General features: G+C 35.0%; 1 protein-coding gene across 2 annotated transcripts in view; it reads right to left on the bottom strand.

The window, feature by feature from the left end:
• Nucleotides 1-25,257, bottom strand: part of CRPPA (CDP-L-ribitol pyrophosphorylase A) — a 324,671-nt gene that overhangs the window by 118,829 nt on the left and 180,585 nt on the right. For both annotated transcript variants that reach the window (XM_007164884.2, XM_057549909.1), the window contains exons 7-9: nt 23,885-23,959; nt 23,338-23,430; nt 2,779-2,910 (exon numbers count right to left, since the gene is read on the bottom strand). In XM_007164884.2, coding sequence (XP_007164946.2) covers nt 2,779-2,910; nt 23,338-23,430; nt 23,885-23,959 — 300 coding nt within the window. The remainder of the gene's footprint in view (nt 1-2,778; nt 2,911-23,337; nt 23,431-23,884; nt 23,960-25,257) is intronic.

Below are 25,257 nucleotides of genomic sequence, written 5' to 3' on the forward strand. Positions count from 1 at the left end.
CTTCCAAGGAGGGGCTATCAATAAACTGAAAACCTATCCAAAGAAGAGGCACCTGATGCTAGTGTCTTATGAAAAATTGTTTAAAAAAAAATCTAGAAAGGTTTCACTGATCAGAGACCTAGAAGCATACAGAATAACTACCTACAAAACACCTAATGGCTCTTACAGAGATGAATTAGATTTAGGGAACAAAGTCCAGTGTATGAACACTACAAAAAGTTGTATCTCACAGCACAGCGGAAAGCACAGAGCAACACTCTTCACTAAACAGTGAATGAAAGCTCCACCTTATACATCTTCATATCCTTGGTGTTTGCAGTGTCAAGTAGGCACTCAATGTTAGAAGTGCTGCTTTAACTAAATGGAAAAATTAGTACTGAAGTAGAAAAAGACTATGCAGAGGTAGTGCTTTCTTTACTTAACGGTATACTTGTGAGGAGTGTTTCAAAGTTTCTTTTAGGGAACATTAGTCCCATGATTTATCTATGGTTAAAGGATTACAGGAGAAAATGGAAAATGGCATAGCCCTTGTCCCCAGGTTGGAGATATGAAATGCTCATCAGTATATTAAGGATTTGTGAGAAGCCCTCATTAAAGAAGTCTGTTTAACTCTATTCACTGTTGCCTCTCCAATTTTTTAACCACAACTCTTTCTTAATGGCATATCTAACAAACATCTCAGGATCTCTCAGTAAGTGCTCTTTAATGTGGAATTATGCATTGGACAGTGTGTTGGGCTAGTAAAAGTCAATTCACGTCTGTGTCTTTAAGGACAAAAGTAAACCTTTCATTTTAAACATTTTCACATACTTGAAACATCATTACTGAAATGTTAAGAAGAGACAAGCAACACCTAAGTAAGCTATCTTTGCATCCTAAAGCAATGAGAGACATATCCTGAAGGGCTTGCAGGACCATCTTTTTCACACTTTTGGTAACTTAGTAGACAGCTGGCTTAGCAGGTCCACGTTTGCTTAAAAGAGCAGTCAGATACCAAGCAGTGGGCTGCAAAGGCTCCTCCTTTTCAACAAGGCTACTTTTCCAATCAGGGAGCCTTCATAGGTACAGAGTCACATAGATACTCACTGTTCTCCATTCCATAAAAGGGTAGAACATGTCAAGTGTGAAAAAAATGAATACTTTTATGTAAACATGAACTCTACAAGTGTTACCAGGTTTAGCAAATAAAACACAAGATGCCCAGTTATACTTGAAATTCAGAATAACAACAAAGAATTTTTTGTGCAAATATGGTCCATGTAACACTTGGGACATACTTATGCTAAAACATACTTTTTCTCTGAAATTCCATGCTCTATTTCATCTGGCAACCAGACCCTCCACTAGAAAGTCAGCTACAGACCCTTTGTGCTTAGTCTAAATCATAGGACAAAGAGAGTTCCAGAACTGTGTGTGCTCTACCATTCCCCAGCTTTTGAGGTTTTCCTGAGTGAACTCTATTTTATACCTGTATAGCACAGCATTAGACCATGACTCCTTTGCATGGCACAAGAGAAATAACTGATTTCTTTTTCCCACCACGTTAACCTAGGGTACCACCAAAGACAATATTGAAGAGGAAACATTCCTGAAGGAAGATACAGACCTGAGTTCTAATTCTTACTCTGCCAGTTTTATGTCCTTGGGCAACTATATGTCTCTCTTTAGGCCTTGGTTGTGCTGACTTCAGGAACCATACAGCACTAACATTTTACAATTCCATGATCCTAAGCGAACTAAACTTTGCCTTGTCCTTAGTACCAACTGGAGATCATGCTTGTCTATGTCAGAAGTAGAGGAAACAACCTCAAAGTTAAAGAAAACCAAGGAACTGACTAACAGATTGCCCTTATATTCAACTAAAATCCATTTGTTTCAAAAGAAATGTTACCTTCAGGCTAAAAAGGCACCTTAAATATTTCATAAACAATAGCTGTTATTCATCAACCATATAGTACGAAATCACTTTTATTCCAGACCACTAAAAAAAAAAGCAGTTGACCATTTTACTTCCTTGACTCCTATGTGGTCCACCTCTAAGACACCATGAAGCTTTCTGCAAGTTCTATGAAAGGTACCTATGCACAAAGGGCAAATCCATCTTCTCTAACAGATTCTCCAAACAGTTTGATTTAAATAGCACTTCTCTGCACAAAGAATCTATAATGCTAATTCATTTTGCCTTCAGCTTAAGTAACTCACTATTAAAAGACAGAGACAGTAAGAGTTTTTGTCTAATTAAATACCATGCCCTCATGTATCCCAAATGCCAGCCACTGCTTTCAAATGATTAAAGTCTTGATTACCAACATCTTTAGCACAGCATTAAAGGAATAAACAACTTTAAATTATACAAACAGCTAAGATTGTGACCTGAGAGTTGCCAGTTAAATACAAAAGTCCAGTTAAATATGAAATTCAAATTTCAAATTCCAAAATTGGAAGTAAAAATAAAATTATTTATTATTTATTTGAAATTCAAACTTAACTGGGGATTCTGTATTTTCATTTGCATATCTGGCAATTTTATGTGGGCTACCTATTGTGAGATCTTTGTCAATTTTCATCTTTTTTCCCCCTAATCAAAACACTTGTTTTGATTTTTAATTTTCCCTTAGAGTCAAGAGTTTCTACCTGCTGCAGAACATGAATAGATAAGTAATTTTCCAGCCCAATTTTTTTTTAAATATTTCTTTGCTTTTTAACAAAATCAGGTTCCCACCAATAAAACTGTAGTCTAAAAAACATACAATCTGAAGAGACCAACATTTTACCTACCTGTGGGTAATATACGAGAAGGCCATATAATAAAATATTTGTTTTTTTCACTTCCTTGGCAAATTCTCTAATCCGCATTAGGTTTTCCATTTTCTGACCAAATGGTACTGATTCATAATCAAGAAATTGCACCTGCAAAATAATATAAAAGGTAACAATCAGAGTACCATTCAGTTTCCCTTGAAAAGTATGACATTAAAGAAGCTTAAAACACATATAATATTGAAATTATTTTTGTCAGTTTATTAACTTCTAATCATTTCAACCCATAAATATTTAATAAAATGAATCATCCTTTACAAATACAGATGCAGTAAACACTAATTGAAAAGTATAAAATGCTAATATTCTATTTCAATTTGTGTCAGAGTCAAGTGTATTGATATAAAGAATATATGATTTCATCAATTCTTTCAACTTACTTCCTAATTTGTAATTTGAAACTAGGCTAGATAGAAATAAATAGGTTAAGAAATTAACAATAACAATAAAATTCAAGGGACTGCTTATCCAAATACATAAAGTTTTTTAGAAGAATCCCTTTCAAAGTAATAATTGGAATTTAATAATAATCTACTTCTTAAAGTAAATCCAGAAGAATTTTATGTAGAATTCTTTTAGCAGTGTTAGTGTTTTTCTTGAAATTATTCAAGTGACTATTTTTTAAGCATTATTTTTCATTTAAATTTAAGGTCTCAGGGTGATCTATGCTCTTTTCTACAAACTATTACTACTGAGATGATACAATACTGTCTGTCTTTCATGGGATATAAAAACCTAAATCACAACAATAGCTTCAAAATAAATTATTTAAAATACAAATGCACATATACAATGAGCATAAAGAAATGTGTATTCTTTTGCAATATCAAAATTTTAAAACTTAAGAATTATTTGTTCAATTACGTGTATTTATTAACTAGGAGCATTTTATAATATACTCCACCTTATATACTAATACTAATCCCTTATACCAATCTTATACTAATCCCTTCCTCTCTGCTCATTCATATGGAAATGTGCTCTTTATGACAATAGACAACAAAACATCTTACTATGTTCTTTCTGTAAAACAAGGGAATGAGAGGTTTTTTTTTTTCACCCATTACATTTTGCTTTTCCAGGGAAAATTGCTTATATAACATCCATTTTTAAAGATAATTGAGATAATGTGCAATATATTTTAATTTAGTAGATATTCAGTAACTTTCTTGGAACTTTTCATTAAATATAGTCAGTTGAAAACATATACATATAGCTGCTACCTCTTGAAATCTAAGGTAACAATATAGACTTTTTTCCTTAAAAATGTCCAATTCATAAACCAAAAGAACAAAGAAAAACACAAAAAAAATTTTTTGGAAGATAAAAAGCAGAAAGAATAAGTTTCAGGTTTTTCTATCTGCTGAATAGCTGAAGAAAAGACCATGTAACCCTGAAACCCTGGGCTCACCTTCCCCTAAGCTCTGTTTCCCTGAAAATTTATGAAAGTGAAACTTCAGCTTTTTTACCAGGTGGCATGACTTATGGTAAAACTAACTCCTGACTGGTGAACCACACCCAGGCTGGAAGAACTGTGAATGAACTATAAATACTAGACCTTCCTTCAAAGTAATTCAGCTTATAGCCAGGTGTTCCCCTTGCTGGTACCTGGAAGCTAATGACTATCAGCTGTTGCAAAAGATGTCAGTCCCTATTTGCAGCTGAAGCCTTCTGAAAGGATGGCTCACATACCACCTTCTGTGATCTCCTTCCCTCACCCCTGAGAAGCCAAGGTAGAGGGAGAAGTGGGGAGAGAAAAGGAGCCCCTAAACTCATGTGAGATGATGGATGAGCTCAGGAGCTAAAGCAGAAGACATGCCCACCTCTGCCCTGCCTTTTTCCCTGCCCTGTAGTCTTTCACAAAGTTGGTCCAACTAGCGCTACAAAGGCTTCTACTCTTAGGAGTCTGAACCTAAAATTGCTGGTGGTGTGCTTGCTACAAAAAGCAGGCTAATTCCCCAACACTGAGGCAATTTTGGAAACGGCAGTCATGGTATGGATCTGAAGCCAAGGGACAGGCTGAAGGTAAGAGTCTCTCCAGTGCCCATATGGCCCGATCACTACATAGCCCCATACCAGCTGGGCTGGGGAACAATACTACTGTTTGGAGTTAAAAGCCTCAGTGGACTGTTTAACTCTTTTAACTGTGTAATTACCTGTACTATTCAGATACCATGAAATGCTAGCGGCCACCTTGACCAACATACTTTAGGTGAATGGAATGCCCTAGAATTTTGCACTACACAACCTGGGCAACCTTACTGCCAGCCTAGATAGCTAGCTAGACAGACAGACATTTCTTGTTTAATACAAGTCTTCCTGACAAAATTTGAGTTCAGAAAAATCTTGCACTAAAGTAAGGGAGGTGGGTGGTAGGGAGATGGTTTGTGTAAAAATAGCACAAGGAGCAGAAAAGACAAGACCACTATAACTGGTAATTATAGCCTGCACAGAAATTTAAAAGGCACAGAAATGAAAGAGCGGAAATGCTGGTAATGCATTAATTAGAGAAGGAACGATGACTATGATACAACTGGGAATGAGCTCTGTGCCAGGAAGCTGCCATTAGGGTTGGCCCAGGAGGAAACGCATGCTGCCAGGAGCTGGGGAACCTCTCCGGGAAGTCAGAGCTGGTAGCAGGTACTCATTTTTAACGTTCCTTAAAGAGTGTCCTACAAGAGAGCCTAAAATTAATTTTTTAAATACCAGTTAATTACATTAACTATTAATTATAAAAATAAATTATAACTCTGGGAGTCTAAAAAAATGGTAAACCTAAAACTCTTGACAAGATTATATTGTAATGAGAATGTTCAATAGATAAAGTGTGCTGAATCTTTTTTTTTTTTTTGAAGGACAGAAATTAGACCTTACACTTGGTTAACTTACAGCTAATTATGTATATTAAAAGTAATGCTATTTAATTAAAGCTATATACAATTATATTGTATAGTTTCCAAACTTGCAGAAGGACTAAAGGATTATTTGTATCAATGCAACAAAGCATAGGAGGAAAGTAAAGTAGCAAACAAAACAATTGGCCAACAGCAATAACCCAAAAAAGTAAGCTTGTAGAAAGAATCCCAAATATAAAAATAATAAAGATAAATGTAACACTTTTTAACTCTTTCTTAAGTGACAGATTTATCAGATTGGATTTTTAAGAAAAATCGAACTATATGCTAGCTATAATGTAAATGTCTAATGAAAACTATCCTGAAAGTATGTACTTTACAGGACAAGATAGTTTTCATTAGACATTTATGTATGCACTGGTATGAAAAGGCATACCATGCAAATACTACCAAAAATTAAGGTTGTAGCAATATAATAGGGTTAAGACAAAAAAAAAAAAACATTAATACAGATAAACAGTACATAATAAAAAACAAAACTTAAAATAACCATAACCTTATTACTAAGAACATAGATTTTAAAACACAAAGCAAAGAAAAAAAAAAAAGACTGAATTATGAGAAAACAATATCCAAATCCATAAACACAGAGGGATGTTTGACTGCACTTCTCTTAGAAACTAATGCATCAGACAAAAATTTTTTTTAACGTCAAAGGCTTCTGCTACCAGTGCAGCAGCTGAGTTGAGGGTGTTTCTCTTTCCTCCCAAGGTTATCATTCTATTCCTGTTTTTCTGGCTGTTTCTATCTAGGAAAAGTTGCACACAAGCTGATGCAACTTCACATTAAATGGACCTAACTCCTTTATTTACTAATCACATAGAAACTAATTTTTCTTACAGAAACAGATGTTGTAGCATAGAACATCTAGGCTGAACTGAAGGACACGCTACACGTACAATAGTTTTTAAAAGCTCTCATCAAGTCATGAGATTCTAAACTAGGAATGGAAGGCTTTCACTCCAGCTATAGGTTTGTAAGATTCAACATACCCTAGCTCCTTGAAAAGAAAAAATGTTAATGGCACTCAAAAATGTCAGTAGGTCAATTCTGTTCACCATAGATTCCACAAATTAAGGAAATAGTGCGTAAAAGTGAATTCTGGGCAAACTATTTATATACCTACAAACTGCCTATTTACCCCATTGTTGACCTAAAACAAAGATGGGTTTATTCATTTGGGATCATCGGAGAATTGTGATTCCGTGTCTGTAACCATGGTGAGCCACGTGCAAATTCTCACACAGCAAGAAAAGGAGAAGGCTTTTATCGAGGGGGAAAAGGAAGTTGGAGGGCTATAGTAAACAAAGAGTCCATGACTTTCTATTCACTGAGTCTTCGCCAGGAAAGAAGAGGAGTGTTTCTTCTTCCTGTCGGGCTCTGCTATAATCTCAGGGCATGAGAGCTCCCCCTTCTGGTCTCCTAATTCTTTTTAATAGAGGTTTATGTTTATTAATTTTTTAATACCACCAAGCCAAGTACTTAAATTATAGGGAAACTTTAAGACATAAAGTAGTAGAACATAGGAGAATAACGCAGCTCCTTTTCTAAATACTTAGTATGTGCTAAATATTATTGTAGCTGACATATGTCACTTTTAAAGAAACAGATACGGATATTGACCTTATGAAATGTATATAATCAGGTTGATAAAATTCGAGCATGAAGAAGTAGAATGCATCTCAAAATTCTCTTTCACCATGTGAGAAAGCCTGATGACATCATAAAAACCGGAAGATAATCTCCAGCAGATGTACTTCCTAATACCAATAACGTAAAATTTAAGCATATACATAACACTGTGCTACTAATTTTGAATTCTAAAATACACCAGATACTTATGAGGTCCAGGAAAACATTGAGTTGGTACAATACAATCAACTTTAATTTTAAAAACAGGACAGATTTATACAACTGTAGCAGAAGGTTGCAAAATGGTCATGATAACTCAAGAAATGTAAATGTTTTTGCCTTAATAAAACAAACAGTTTGGACAGGATACAAGCACTTGTATCCATTGAAATGTAGCAAAACATTTCATCTAGGTTGAGTTCTGCAGATTTGCTTATAGCTACACCAAATATATATTCTTTGGTCTCTTTTTGCACCATTCACTAATTTACTACATGTAAATTATAGGAAAAACAATATTCCCCAGTTAGGATGCCATTTCTAAATGTTCTTTTTCATGCATACATAAAAAAGATATGGATATCTTCCTACCCACCCCCCCCCCCAAATAATGTAATTTCATCTTTTTTAAAGGTAGCAAATTCACTCCTATAAAATAGTAAACTGCTTAAACATTTAACATGTGGATAACTTCATGGCTTTGTGGGTGGGCGAGGTTTCTGGCACTCAGAGTTTGGAAAAGGCTTCTCTCTGCCTCATGTCTTCTACATTCAGTTCTACACATGCTTTATATTTGTCTTAGTAACCATTTAATATACCCCTGGTCCCCAAGAACTCCAATTACTTTTTTATATTATAAAATGTGATTTTTCACTTGTCACTGAGGACAGGTACATTAATTAAAGGACAATAGCTAATATCACGTACAATATTCTTTAAAATATCAGGAATGTTCCATAACACCACATTTAACACTTCTGTCTCATTCCAGAGTCCATGTTCACAGGAAGGCCTGAGAAGGGAGTCAGGATTTGTGGTAGAAGGGAAAACAAACTCTTTGTTTATTTGACTAAGAAAAAAGTCAATTTGTGAAGCTTATGTATATATCCAAGTAATGCATTGCTTAATGCCCACCAAAGTAGAAGGAAGGATGGTCAAAATGAAAGTTCTGGTAATTATCAAATAATTGAGTTAGAAAGAATTGGTAGATAGACCAGAGGTTCTTTGAATCCACACAATAGATACTGCAAAATTATCAACATATGTGTACAGAAAAGTAAATTGTGTGAATGAGGCCCAACATCTTCAAAACATCACTTTTCAAAAGAAATATCAGGGAAATCTAAAAATTGATGAAACTGGCCAATACTATGCAAATCAAAGTAAGAGTTTATCTTAAGGATAAAAAAGCCCCAAAAACTTCAGAAAAATTTTCATCTCACTTCAACTACTTATGAATTACATGGATTTTATTAATGAAAATTAATTTAATAAATTGTACTTCTAAAAAGAAAAAAAGAATAAGCTTTTAATATTGAATCACTTCATTTTAGAACAAGTTTAAATCAATGCCATCATGAAATTCAACTCATAATTCTGATGAACAGAAACTAATTAAGTTTTAAGCTATCATGGAAACTGAGAGCAAATGCCTAACAACTCATTTGTAAATCTTAACAAAATACCAGCAAAGCTAGTAGGTTGGGAAATAATGGCATTTAATAAAAGGTAGTAAATATGGGCTTCCCTGGTGGCGCAGTGGTTGAGAATCTGCCTGCTAATGCAGGAGACACGGGTTCGAGCCCTGGTCTGGGAAGATCCCACATGCCACGGAGCAGCTGGGCCCGTGAGCCACAGCTGCTGAGCCTGCGCGTCTGGAGCCTGTGCCCCGCAACGGGAGGGGCCGCGATAGTGAAAGGCCCGCGCACCGCGATGAAGAATGGTCCCCGCACCGCGATGAAGAGTGGCCCCCACTTGCCGCAACTAGAGAAAGCCCTCGCACGAACCGAAGACCCAGCACAGCCAAAAATAAATAAATAAATAAATAAATAAAATTTAAAAAAAAAAAAAAGGTAGTAAATAAAATAAAATAGTACTTTGCATTAAAATATCAACCATAGAAAAGGTTTAAATGTTTCTATTGATTCAAAGAATTAAAAAGTAAATGAGTTTTATAGTACCAGTAAAAATGTTACATTTGTATATACATTTTTTTTTCAGATCCTTATTTAAAAGATCAAAGTAATGGAGTGAGAACTTCATATTTTAATAAATTTTTTTTGTCAATTTGATTACTATGTGTCTCGGCGTGTGTCTCCTTGGGTTTATCCTGCCTGGGACTCTGCACTTCCTGGACTTGGGTGGCTATTTCTTTTCCCATGTTAGGGAAGTTTTCAACTATAATCTCTTCACATATTTTCTTGGGTCCTTTCTCTCTTCTCCTTCTGGGACCCCTATAATGTGAATGTTGGTGCATTTAATGTTGTCCCAGAGGTCTCTTAGGCTGTCTTCATTTCTTTTCATTCTTTTTTCTTTATTCTGTTCCACAGCAGTGATTTCCACCATTCTGTCTTCCAGGTCACTTATCTGTTCTTCTGCCTCATTTATTCTGCCCTTGATTCCTTCTAGTGTAGTTTTCATTTCAGTTATTGTATTGTTCATCTCTGTTTGTTTGTTCTTTAATTCTTCTAGGCCTTTGTTAAACATTTCTTGCATCTTCTTGATCTTTGCCTCCATTCTTTTTCCGAGGTCCTGGATCATCTTCACTATCATTATTCTGAATTCTTTTTCTGGAAGGTTGCCTATCTCCACTTCATTTAGTTGTTTTTCTGGGGTTTTATCTTGTTCCTTCATCTGGTACATAGTCCTCTGTCTTTTCATTTGTCTATCTTTCTGTGAATGTGGTTTTCGTTCCACAGGCTGCAGAACTGTAGTTCTTCTTGCTTCTGCTGTCTGCCCTCTGGTGGATGAGGCTATCTAAGAGGGTTGTGCAAGCTTCCTGATGGGAGGGACTTGAGAACTTCATATTTTAAACAGTCAATAGAAAAACCGAGTATTACTTTAAAACATGTAAAAAAAAATCATAAAATGAACATTTTTCAGATTATTTCACAAGATTGATTCTCTTATAAGGACATAACTCTGCCACTGTTGTATTTTGCTATTAATACAATTATCTGAAGTATTATGTACAACTACAATTAAGTAACATCTGTATCGTCTGTAACAAATTTTAGAACCAAAAGTTAAAAACAATCCCAATATGAAGCACTGATTTGTTTAGCTACTATTATCTGAAACATTTGACTCTGTATTTATTTATTTACTTATTTTTCTGTTTGAGAAAACTCTGAGAAAAATTGTCAGAGAATACAAATCACTGAAGAAGTTACAAAAAACAGGTGTGTGATTCTTCACTGAGTTTAGTATATAATCTTTATATATTTTAGTGCCTTGTCAAAATTTCATCTTACATGATAAAATTTATTACTGCTATTATTATTAAGGTTGTCTGCAGGCCATTTAGATCAGCATTTTCTGATTTTTTTAAAAAACAGGTATTTTTGGAGTTCACAAGTTAAGACACTCTATGCATTGGGGCAAACCACTACAAAAGTCCATTATAATACTCTGAATTTCTAAGAATAACTGATTCTGTTTTAATGTACCTACATTTGTAAGTGAAAATGTCAAGGCAAATTCAAGTCAATAAACATTTCTGAACACCTACACAAGCTGTCTTGAAAAAGGGAAAAAGACTCTGAGCACACGAATATAAAGGAAGGATTCCAAGACAAAATATTGTCACTCATACTTTAAGGATAATAGGAGTCAAGCAAGCAAGCACTAGAAAAATGGTGTCTCAGGTAGAAAAACTCACCAGAGTAAACACAGATGTGTCAGGTAACACAGTACATGTGCAGAACTATAGTAGTTCAGTATTACCAGAGGGCAAATTGCACAGTGAAGAAAGAAGAATAAGGATGATAAAATTAAGCAAGAGCCAGAACAGCCCAAGGCTTTATGATCTGACTGAGCTTTGTCCAGGAGGGGATAAGGAGTGTCTAGAAGGTTTAAATAATGACAGGGTTCAGGGCAGGCCACCCCAAAATATACCACTTTGACATACTGATTGTTTTGAATTAAAGTTACCTGAGAAACAGTGGGTACAAGGACACTCTGAGCCTCCTTTATGTCCCCCCGAAAGCAGGAAATAAGTTTCCATGTGGAAGCCACCCTCCCTGTACCAGGAGGTAAACAGATATTCTTATGGCCAGAGACAGGGCATTCAGGGCCGAGAAGTCTGTGTAAACACACTCTGCTTAGTTTCTTCGCTAATTAGTACTGAAGCCTAAGTTTCTTTGTCTAAAAGGGTATATCAACAGGCTGCTTTGATTACTCTTGGGTACCTTTGCACATACAAAATTAAAATTTTTTTCCTCCTGTTAATCTGCCTTGTATCAATTATTAGACCAGCCAAAAGAACTTAGAGGGGTAGAGGGAAATTTTTCCCTTCCTGACAATGAGAGTAACATAGTAGATCTGCAATTAGCAAAATCTGTTATAGTGGCTGTGATGAGGTCAAAACTGAAAACAAAAGAGACACTTTTGGGAGGGACGGTTCTTGGAAGGAAGATGATGATTACAAACTTTTTAAACTTCATGCACTTAAACATTCCTGTCAAAACATAGGAATAATGAAAATTAGATGTAAAAACGTAGGAATTGGCACACAAGCAATACTTTAAATCATGAGACTGATGGCCCAGAGAGTATATGTCTATTAAAGAATGTCTAACAGTTATTTTAGTAAAGGTACTAAGTAACTGTGGCAAATAGATCATTTTGGATTGAAAATCTAAGCCGAAGTTCGAGAACCTATGGCCCATGAGTCAATCCAGCCTCCTGCCTGTTTTCTGTGAATGAAGTTGTATAGAAACACAGCCAGCCACACATGTTCTTTGACATCTTGTCTATGGCTGCTTTTGCACTATAGCAGAGTGGAATAGTTGCGACCAAGACCATATGGTGGATGAAGTCTAAAGTATTCATTATCTGGCCCTCTACAAGAACAATTTGAATTTGACACCCCTAATATAAAAAAATTATCTCAGATCCAGGGAAAGAAAATGGCCTCAATTATCTCTTGTAAAATGAGAGCATTCTACTAAATGATTTTTCAGACCCTTTTCTTCTTTAACAATCTATTGTTACTTGAAAAGGGCAAGTATTGACATCGCTCATCAATGTCATGTGATAAAGTGAAATGAGCACAGCGCTTATTCTTGAACTGAGGATAATAGCATCTATGATAATCAACTCTTAGGATTGCTCTGGGGATTAAATGGGATTATTTACTTTAAAAGAAAAGGATAGTGACTCATTATGTGAAACATTCAATGAGTGTCTGTTATTACTAACATTAACATAATTATACTAATAATATGCATTAGCAGGCCACATTTGGGGTTGGGGTGGGGTTCTGAGAATTATAAATGTCATGAGAGTTGCATTTCTTGCAAATGGGAAGAATAAGAAACAGAAGATCAGTTATATTTTCACTGGTTGAGCAAAAATCCTAGAACTCAGTTATTACCATAAACACATAGAATTTTTTCAGAAGACATTTATAGTTCTTTCTCAAATGATCTAGAAATGGGTATAATACTCAGAGTACTCAGAAGAGACATGCAGGCTTAACAGTCCTGTCATTCCCAAATAAGAATTTTCCACTACTGACACTAGGATTATCTTGGCAACACTTGTTGCATTCTACCTTAGCAGGTACCAGTAAATAAAGTATCCCGGCATTTGAGTAGAATAAGTATAAACTTCAAAATCCCATAAAATAAAACCTGTGGTGCCTGGAAAACTGAATCATACTATACTTTTCAAAAGTGTCATGTATAAACTTATTGCAAGTAGGGTTCAAGCCAAAGGATGTCTGGAACAAGAAGCCTTTTACACTAATTCCATCATCTTTCCATTCTTTCAATAAAAGAAAGTTGAGTTTCCAGAAAACTGCCTAAGTAATCTATTTTTAGGTAGCTATAGATTTTTATCGTAAGGGAATAGTGCTTAGGCTTGGAATATTCTTACCATCTTCCTGTCTGCTAATGACTCAACCCATGGACAAGATTTGTTTTACTGTTTTTGTTTTTTCTCAGAATGTGTAGCATTAGTACAGAGAAAATTTTGTAAAAAACATGATCCATCATACAAACAATATATAACTTAGCAAAAGCATTATAATATGAAAGGTATTTTAAATTGTGCTTATACCTGGAATTCTATTAAAATTCAATTATTAAGGAGGCCTTGGAGGCATGTAACTTGCCTTTTCAAGTATAGGTTTTAGGATAAAAACTTCTGTTCAAACACACACACACATAAAACACCAACACACAAACGCCTAGAAAGCTTTTGGATATGAGTGAAATCTTTCTAATTATTTCTGCCAACAAGTTCACGGTAATCATCTGCCTATTCAGCTTTCAGAAACAAACCATAAAGATCCTTCTCTAATGTTGCCTACTTTGCTATTATGCACCCAATTTCACAAAACATAAAATTGGAGATTATGGTTCCTCTCTTATTAAATGAAGCACTAAATCTTAGTATTTCTATCTCTTAAATATATCTTGATTCTAGCCATTTCTGCACATTCACTATAAAACTACCCTAGTCCTAGCCGCCACCATTATTTCTTAGACTATTGCAATAGCCTCTAAATGAAATCAAATGCATCAAGGAATCCCTCTGGATCACTTTAGTCCATTCTCTGTGTTGCATCCAGAATGATGTGTAAAATGCAAAGCTGATCACATCAATTTCTACTGTGCAGTACTCCTTTACAGAGTTCAAACTTCGAAGGCCCACCTTGACCTAGACCTGTGTAGTTCTCACCTTAACTCTCCCCAATGTGTAATTCATTCTCTCTGTTTCAGATACACTGGCTCTTTCCAGTTCTAACCATCCTATGTGTTACTCTTTCCAAATAGAAATGCTATTCCTCTTACTCCTCATAGACTCAGACCCCGCTCAGCCCTCCAAATTTCAGCTTTCTCCCTTATACTTAAGAAGATCTATCCTGATGTTCTATTCCAGGCTAAATTGCCCCTTTCTCAAACAGACCTAATTAAAGTCCTTACCTTGGGGTGGTGGATAGAAGGGACAGATAGTGACCAGGGTCCTGTGACCTCCCAACCACTGGGTCACTTCCCAGGCTAACTCGTCTTTTAACTAAGCTCATATCATTAAGAATCTTCATTTACAAAAACAGAAATAGCTAAATAGTATTATTTCCTTACTTCAGATCAAGATATGAAAATCTGGAAAATTAGCACATATGGAAATGCCTCATTCTTCTAAAGTAAGATGTAATTTTAAAAAGTATTACATTATGAAATAAGCTACATGTATGTCAAAATACCTGACACACAGATGTTCAGTAAATGCTATATGAATTTACACTAAGCAATTAATTAGATAATGAAGAGACTAGGATAGTTTCCTGTAAAGTGCTAACTAGACAGCACCTAAAGTAAGTTTAAAATGAATTAGTAAGAAACAGCATTGGAGTGAGTTTTAACGATTAAGAAATCATTTTCAGAAGGTAGGACATGGCTACACATGGAAGGATAGATTTCTTGGGAGATGGGAGAAAAATTAATCTTGCAACTGTTGTTAAAGAGAGAGAAAAAAAGGGATAAATGCAAAAAGGGAAGAGCTAGACTTAACGCAATAAAACCCAGACTGTGAAAGAGGAAGATAAATAAGAAAGCGGTAAATACAAGAGAAACCATTTTTAAAATCCCATGAGTCTTGTGATAAGGATTAAAGTACAGAAAGGTGTCAAAAATTGCTCAAAAAAGGAATATCCTACCACCTGATTCATATTGAACATGACTATAATAATCTAAATTGCTCTACTATATCTTTATGTAAAAGACATCTGTCGTAGATCATACAAAAGTAAAAAGACGTCACAAAATATTGTAGTATAGACAATATTTTTAGAAAGAGAAGCTACTTAGATGCAATCAAGGACATCCTGCTCTTTTATAGATAAAAATTCTGACCTAAAGTTCAGAGACAGGAAATAACTTGACAAGGTTAATAGGTGTGTTATTTGCACACACCTAGTACCTGTACCTTGAATCCCACTCCAGGTTCACATCCTTACCTTGCCAAAGATCTCCTAAAACGTTAAATAGCCAATTCTTTCTATTCAACACCTGCTTTACAAAAATATAATTTTGTTTTGTCCATGAAGTAAAATCCTTTTAGATATTATGAACAAAGTCAGGCTTAGCTATGTTCATATTAACATATATATTAATTTATAATAAATTACAGAAGTATAACATGTAATTTTAAAATAATAAATGGTATTGAAAATATATTTGGTCCCATCTTTGTAAAGAAATAGCGTAACATAATTAAGCTAAGGGCCATTTCCACTGCTTAAAATAGAATCCAGTGCACAAAAAAAATCTAATAAAAGAAATCCCCAGACATAATTTTTAAAAACGGAATGACCAAACCAATTGTTTATTTCCTTTTCTAGGGCTAAAATTCATGTAAGCCACTTAACAAAGGAGGCTATTTTCATTTATTTTGCCTCCTATTCATTTCATGTTAAATTTTATAAACTGATTTGCTAGGACAGCACTGGCAAATAAATTCACAAACAACTTTGCTCATCTGACCAAGTTTAGTAAACTACTTAAAACAGAAAATTAGTGATTCCAAACCCCATGCTTAATCAAGAAAAAAAAAATTATTCAGAAAACAGAGAAAAAGTTCTCTGGAATTCATTCTATTTGTACATCCATTAGAACATCATTCTATCTGAAAATAAATAACCTTTATTCATTAAAAGAAAGACTACCACAAGGTATGTCCTATGAGAATCAGTTCTTTACACATCATCAGTTACATGTCCATCACAATTAATCTTAGGGAATTTCTATATCCCACAACACAAACTTTCTAGTAACCATTTAGCCGGAAGCAAAGATCTCCTAAAACTTAAAAAAGCAGTCAATTCTTTCTATTCAACACCTCCTATAAGAATGACTTCATCATTCCTTATCTTTGTGTTAGATATGAATCCCTTTGTGATTGAAAGGGCAGAAAGGTTCTAAAGGTATTTTAAACCAATATTTACTTAGATTTTATTATTGATTTAGGCAGGAAATACCTGAGACTTACTATATGAGAAGAAAACAAATGAAAACATTTGTAGAATTTTGTGGAAGTGATTGCATTTCTGCCACTGAAGCTGTATACAAACATGAAAGAGAAAACTTTAAAGTATCTTAAGTGATGACATCACAGACGTTTAACATATGATAAAGTTATAATTTTCTAAGGGAAAAATCAAGGTATCCATAAGGCTACAATAGCAACATGGTTGAGATAGGAATAGAAGAGGGAATGGGGCCTAATCTCTTGGTCATTCATTGGCTATTAAACACTCATACACACACACACACACACACACACACACACACACACACAATATATCCATTCAAAAATAAATGTAAATAAACTAGGACCTGAAACATTCATAGTTGACCCTTGAACAATGTGGGGGATTAGGGGCACCAACCCTTTTCACAGCTGAAAATCCACACATAACTTACGGTCAGCCCTCTGAATACACGATTCCTCCTCCATCCCACAGTTCCTCAGCATCCGTGGATTCAACCATCTAGGATCCTGTAGTACTACAGTATTTACTACTAAAAAAAATCTGCCTAGTAGTGGACCTGCGCAGTTCAAACCAATATTGTTCTAAGGTAAACTGTGCCCCATAAAGAGTAAACCCAATATGGAAGCAGTAAGAATTACGATAGGAAGCGCTCTCTTTTTTGGTCTTATAAGAAATTTTGCCTTAAAAACACACTTTCTTAGTCCAGTAGTAATAAGGTTAACAGAATGATATGTATAGAACAAGAAGTTAAAGTGAAAAATATACATGCTGGGTTCTGTTAAGAAATTTAACAGGACCACAGATTTTTATAAGTTAAATTCGATAAAGGCTCAGTACCCTGTGAAGCTAAAGAAAGAAACCATTAGCACTTAAAAGAAGGAATCAATGTGTTTTTCCAATTGTCATTTGTTCTTTATTAGGAAGAAATTTTAAACACATATATATATGTATATGTGTATTTTTAATCTCTTTCCATCTTATTATTTAACACATTCATGAGAGCATAAGAGTAACAAGTGTATATGATAAACTGCACATTGGATTGATTCTGTTCCTGGCTCTGCCACTGGTGAGTGTGGAACCTTCTGGAAACAATTTACATCTCTGTGACAGTTTCCCCAGATGTGAATGTATCAAGTGTCAACTGATGGTGGTTTTCCATTTTTTTTATTTGCTGACATGTTCAAATATTAAACATTTTGAAGTATTTTAAAGATCATGTATTCTGATCTATTATGTCAATAAACTACTTCCCTGTAACTAGAACTAAATTAGGCACTTTTGAAGGTTTATTTATGTTTTTCAAAGCATTAAAATTCCATATGGGAATTTATGTTTTTTGCTTAAGTAAATTCATGAAAAGATTCCTATCTCTCCTAAAGCACCAATAAAATTACTGTCTACATTGTCAGGGGAAATTAGAGCTCTTGGGTAATTACCCAGATAATTACTGTAAAATTATTTTTCTGTGGAAAGTGATAAACTATTTTATCAAGTAAAATTAAAGAATTTGTTTCATTTCTCAGTTTTTAACTTCCACTTAAATTTGTGGCCAATTTCTTTCTGCTTTTAAAAATTAAACTTTTGGTGCCTATTATATGAATCAGCTATGCTCACTGAATAAATAAGAATATACTGTCCATTATCTCATCTGATAGTAGTACTAAAGGATATTTTGTGGAAATCTTGCCAGATCCAAATAAAGTAGAATCTCTATTTTATTTTCTGGACCTGGAAAGTATTTTTTGACAGTTTTACATTTGATTTTACATAAACTTGGATGGAAAACAGCTACACTTAGCCCTGTCTTCTGAAAATCTCCTCCATTGCCGGGGAAAAAACACCTCTCTGATCATTAATTTCTAAGCAAAGACAGCCTACAATTCAGACTTTTAACACTTTTGTGTCTTGTACAATTTAAATAGAAGCCTATGGGGTTTTTTTGGAGTGATTTTTATATCAGAAACTTTATGAATTTACCTTTTACTATTCTAATAGATCTAAAATATTGTCTTTTCTAAATATTTGTTTATCATTACTTAAGTAGTGAACAAAAACAAATAATAGGAGTAGAAAATAGAGAACTGAACATGTCCCATGTTGATAGTTATTGTATCAGATGATTCCAAAAGAGCTTTCAGATGACCCTCTTGACAGCTGCAATTTGAAAAAGGTGCTAGCAGTACTATACACCCCCTGGTAACCGCAAGAAAGAGAGGCTAACAAAAACTTCAGTCAACTCGGGATAAAAACTTGGCTCCTTGATAACTTACGTGATAGACTAAACAGCATCAGAAATCACATCTGAAAAGGATTCTTAAACATAATTCCTACACAACTTTACGAAAGCAAGCATTGGCTTTTAATGTTTATAAGGTTTTTCTTGTTAAAAAAAACACAGAAAGTGATCTAAATTTTTAAAATTCCTTCATGCCAACCAGTTTCTAGTTTTAAAAAGGCTTTTTTTTTTCTTTCAAGTAGAGACTAGTCTAGTACAAGGTGTGATTGCTATCCAAATATGTGTTCCCAAAGGCTCACAGTTGAAAGATTGCATACAATAACAAACGTCATCCTAAGCCACACAGATGCACTGAGCAACAGAATACTTAAAAAGTGACCCCACCCAACTATCTCTGCTCACTTTAATGCTGGCACCTATTTTATCATCTGTCAGTCTCCAGCTGACTACAGAAATCTGGAAAATTCGGATACTTCATTATAACTACAATTAAGTTATACCTACCAAAACAAAAGATTTTTTAAGTTGATCAAATTAACATTGATAAATTCCTTAAATCATATTCAACAACATCAAGAATTAAGAAGCAGGCAAAATTAGACTACTTGAAATACATAAAAAGAATATAAGAATGATGACCAAATAGATGGTCCAAAAGGGTATTTTGAACAAAGTAGTAATAAAGAATATTTCTTATAAAACTAAAAATAACCAAAAATATTTTTCCAAAAACGACCACTTGAAATGAAGCATGTCACAACATATTACCATATAAATGTCTACAAGATCATTCGAAAAAGTTTATTTTTGCAAATATAACCTAAATTTTAGAAATAGAAGATAAAATAAAATTATTTTAATAAATATCTTAGTTCTTCTAAAATAAAATCCCAATTATTTGTCCTACTTTTCATGCTAAAATTTTGTTCCTTTCTCTACATGGATCTTAAAGCAGTAGCCTCTACCTATGCCAGTTTATCTTAGATAACAAAAACCTCCTACATTAAGTATTTCCTAACCCATTTTGCTTTCATAAAATCCAGGGAGAAGTTGACCTCTGATCTTTGAACCACCAAGAATCCTACAGAACCCGAACTAAAACCTAAGCATCCTAAATACCTAGAACCCAGCACCACTAATCGTCCATTCCTTTACTAGTTAGCTCCCTCCAAGGGGTAAATACTCCAGAATGAAGTTGAAAGTCACACATACCTTTTGAATGACTACTGAATGACAGCTAACCAGGGTATTCCAGAATATTTTTCTATATCTACATAAGAATATAATAGAAGAGATATGTGGGCTTCATCAATACTGTAGGCCTGACATCAATTTTTTAGCACTGAGAACATGATCTAATGTTTTCGTCAAACAAATGCCCCAACTAAACTGACTTTCAGTCCCATTTCTTCTGAATGTTTGTCCTTGTACAGTAAAACATGATGACACTGCAAATGACAGCCTTAACTAAATACCCTCTGAGTTGAAAAAAACCCTCACAAACACCTACTCAACCACAATTTTCCTTTTCATCTGACTGATTCCTACCAAGCCTTCCTCTCTTCAGATGGACTGAAAATCAAAGTTGATAAACCTTGGCATAGGAAAAAGGACCACTGTACTACATCTCAGCCAAGAAAAAATAGGCCCGTAAACATTTACAATACATGCATTCAATTACTATTGAATCACATAATCCCAACATAAAAATGGAGATACTTTTCTATGACTTGGATGTCACTTTGGATTTATTTTCTGATGAATAAAATCTACCTGTTGAGGGAAGCAAATGAACAGACTCTTCTCAGAATTTAAAAGTGCTTTAAAAAGGCTTATTTAAAAAAAAAAATCCCCCATGGTAGGGTCCTTTTTGTCTTGGCTTAATTTTGTAGAGAAGTAATTCAGATAGAAGCAAAGTAAACATACCATAGCCTCAGAGCTACCTGATTCACATAATATCTTTTCAATTACATATATATGTATATATGTCTGCATATGTATTCATACTTTCATATCCACACACTATATGTATATGTGTATGTATTGTTCCCACTTAACTAATGTAAAAATTGTGTCCCCAGATATCTAGACTCAACTTTAAGTCTTTTATTCTACACTATAATATTTTCCACACAACTATTTATTTGGGGAATATTTGAATGATTCTGCCAAATTTTAAGTCACAGGGAAACTGAAATGGCCTTTTGTCAATTTGGGGGTAAAGTAGCATTAGAAGGAAAAAAAGATGAAGCCTTTACACAATCATTTACAGGACAATTAAAAAATCCAGAGACAATTTACTTGACTCTCAATCCAACAAGGCAGTATTCTTTACCTTTCCAGTGATTTGTTCCACCCCAAGGATACAGATTCCAGATATGTTCTAGTGACATTTTCCTATTAAGTTTAATAATAACCCTAATAATCACCACACTGATTCTACCCATGCAATGGGAAAATAACAGGTAGACAAGTATTAACTATAGAGTGACAATTCTCCAGTTTAAAGTGAACATTTTACAGTTTTTATAGCATATTGACTTAGCGTATACTGACTTATAATAATACTACTCTAAAACTAGTTCTCGTAGACACTTCCTTCCTAACTAGAGGATGGTCCATCTTTTCCCTTAGTTTAATACAGAATACTAGGTAGCCAAAAAAAAGAATGAAAATCTGGCATTTACTAGGATACGTGAAATGGAACTCTACAGAAGTCAACAGAACGCTAAATTCAAATATTTATGGAAGCAATACAAAGGACTGAACTTAAGATACAATAGTAACAATAAACTACAAGAACTAACAGTTTAAAAATGCTGTGTGTGTATGTATTTGGTGAAGAGAAGCAAAGGAAAGGGGTAGAAGGAAAATTCAATGATGACACAGATTCCCACCTGGGTGCCTGCCACAACTATACTGCCACTAAGAGAAGTCAATTGACGGGAATGTGCTTTTGGGAGAGATCTGACATGCTAGGTGTGAGAAGATAGTCAAGTACTTAAATGGAGTAGTACCTGATAAAATGCTAAACAATGTAGGACTGAAGCTCCGGAATCAGATTAGAGCAGCATCAGTAAGCTTTGACTCATCTCATCCAAATTGGAAAGAGCAGGAGCTAGACTGTTAAATGAAACTAACATTGCACGGCTGCCAAGGGCCCAGCACTATGATATCAACTACATTTTACATTCATTCATTTTAATCCTGACAGTGATTTAAGAAGTAGGGCTACTAGCCTCATTTCTAAAAGGAGGAAAGCAAGCCTCAGAAAAGTTAAGTAACTTGACCAAGGAACCGAGGTATTCTGAATTCAAAGCCTTTGCTCTCTTCACAGTACCCTTCTGCCTCTTCAGAAGAATATCTGGGGACATGGTGTGAATGAGATTTCCAAGCAAGTTAATGTGGAGCGATGAATAGGGAGCCAAACAGAACTCTGAATTTATCTCCAACCTATGGAGACTTAGAGCCCTTCAGCATTGGGAACATTTCCTGCTGTTCCTAAAAATCTCAATGAAAACATCTATATTTCTGTTGAAATCATTCACATGAGGAATTTGGGTTTCCATGATCAGCAGCACTCATGGAACTCATCTCTAGGGCATAAAATCAAATACAATAGGCAGGTGAAATAATCAAACTTCCCCTAACTGCTTATTTGTTTCTACTTGCATGGCTCAGTCTAGAGCTACTTATTTTTAGTGCAAATTTTCTTTATTCTGTATTAATAATCTCACCTAACAAGAATTTAATTCCCACACTATGGCATAGGCCTGAGCTTTATGAATTCAGCAATTGCTAAGCAACTGTTTTGAGAATTTCATGTTTGGAAAGCCTTCCCACAGCAAAATGCTGCTGACAACAGATTCTTCTCAGCTAGTTTGTCAGTCCTGGGCTCTGATTTTGTTACTTCCTGGTTTTGCCCTCTGAAATTCCCCTCTGCTGCACAGTTTAAAAGGCCAATCAAGTAAATTCTGTACTAAACATACACTTTTAGTCTTTCACAGAAAAGATCTCTCCAAAACTTTCATGGGCCATTCTTCTAGGACTTCTCTTTTATCTGTTGCTCATTCTACTTTTGCTGTCCATGGAACAGAGAAGATGAAACAACCTAAGAGTAGTTTCTTCTATCTGATTTGTGCCCCTCAGTTTTTTAACTTTGGGATTTTTTCTCTAATGGCATTCTGGTAGTACACTAAAATAAAGTTCTTCCACATTATCCAAACAACAAGTCAACTCAGCAATAACCTCTGAAATTCTAATGAAGGAAAAGACATGCAATTTTTGCTAGGGTGAAAACCTAGCAAATCAGTTCAACCAAATAATTGAAATAATAAGGACCTGCAGTCAGAGATGTCAAAGCAAGAAAGTGCGTTCTAGAACCCACCGAGAAGAGTTTCTTCTTTTGGGTTTAGATGGATTTCTTCAGTTGGATGAAATTTTGTTAAAAAGAAAAGTTGAATTTCAAGTAACAAAGCCTAAGTTTGAAAAGTCTGCATTAATTCACTTACTGAAATAACAACAACAGGATACAAAATGGAAAGATTACTCTCTTCAAGCATATTCAATAATTTCTGGGTTTCTTCAAAATCAGATGTCATAACCTGAAAGACCAGAAAAATAAAAGAAGTTCTTAAATGACTTAAGAGTTCATTCAATGAGAAAAATGGAGAGCTTTTAAACATTTAAACATTTAAAATATCTATCAAGCTTAATTTTAAATTTTCAAACAATGTTAAAGGATACCCATAAATTAGCTATTAAAATTTTTTTAATTCATTAATTCAAACCTATCTTATTTACTTTTTACCAGAAATTTGAAAATACCATCTAAAGAAATATCACCCTCTTCTCATTATGTGAACTAGGTTGTTAGAAAATGTGATTTCCCTATTTCAAAAGACAAAAATAACATTTCTAAATACATATTGAATAACACAACTCACCTATCAAAATCTTAAATTCAAATACTTAAGAATCAAGAAAACTAAGTACTTGTCGAACATTACATTTATACAAATCCTCAAGTGCTTTCAATCATTTGTATTAACGACTTACATTCACACAAACAAAATTGTAGCATTCCTCTAAGATGATTTGCTGAAGATCTCTGCCAGATGTGACTTTTACATGCTAGGAGAAAAAATTAGAGGAAAAAAGAGTTTACAAACTAGATAGAAAGACCAAACATGAGCATAAACAACTTTACGAGCACAAAATTTCTATAGGCACATAACGCCAAGGACCATGTATAAGAGCAAAATAATTCAGACTGAAGTTTATGACGCTACCAAAAAAAAAACCCACTTGAACTAGTCCAAAAATAATTAACATTGTTGTAGCAAATAAGGATATAGGAAATTGTTTTAGATAAAAAAAATGTTGAAAAGGCTCAAGATATATTCAGGAATAGGCAAATAGTCTGGTTTTTCTTATACAAAAAATATACAATAGAAAATATTTGAATAAAATTTAAAAATTGGTTAGACAAGAATTTTTAAAGAATTCTGGAAGCATGTTAAGTACTACAAAGAATACATTTAACTAAATATGGAATGACTAGAAACAGGGAAAGCAACAAGAGATTACCGTAATAGGCCTTCTTCTGAGGGTCCAGATCAAGATAGCAGAGTAGGAAGATCCTGAGCTCACCCCTCCCATGAAACACCAAAACTACAACTACATATAGAACGACTATCTCTGAGAATGACTTGAAGATGAGCAGAACAGACTTTCTACAACCAAGGCTATAAAGAAAAGGCCACATCAAGACAGGTAGGACGGGCAGAGGGGCAGACATGCAGTGTAATCAGAACCCCCACCCCCAGTGCAGCAGTCCATAAGCAGGAGGGATATCGCAACCATGAAGGTTCCCCCTGAGGAGCTAGGAGTCTGAGCCCCACATTGGACTCCCCATCCCGAGGGGCCTGCACCAGGAAGATGAGCCCCCATAATGTCTGGCTTTGAAAACCAGTGGGGCGCACGTCCAGGAGAGGTAGAGGGCTATGAGAAATCAAGATACTGCTCGTGAAAGGTTCATGCACAAACTCACTCACTCAGAGTCCCAGCACAGAGGCAGCACCTTGAAAAGAGCCTAGGTATTATCAGAAGGAAATTTACTGACTAATTTTAGGGCTTGTGCTGGAGGGGCAGAAATCTGGTAGAACTCTCTCCAGGGACAGAAGCACTGGCAGGCAACATTTTTTTTTTAAAACTCTTTTTCTACCTACCAGGCTGTTGCCATTTCTGCCACTGTTCATCAACCTAGTTAACCCATGTGCCCCACCCCGGTTTCCCCTGAGGAACAGCCCTCCTCAACCCACCCAACCGGCCCAACCCAACCAACCCACCCAACCCGGCTGGCCTCTCCAAAGTAGCTGCTGCCCCACCCCACCCAGTGGCTGGCCTCAGTCAGCACCAGCACCCCTCCA

The sequence above is a fragment of the Balaenoptera acutorostrata genome, chromosome 7, assembly GCF_949987535.1.
Source record: "Balaenoptera acutorostrata chromosome 7, mBalAcu1.1, whole genome shotgun sequence".
Lineage (NCBI taxonomy): Eukaryota > Metazoa > Chordata > Mammalia > Artiodactyla > Balaenopteridae > Balaenoptera > Balaenoptera acutorostrata.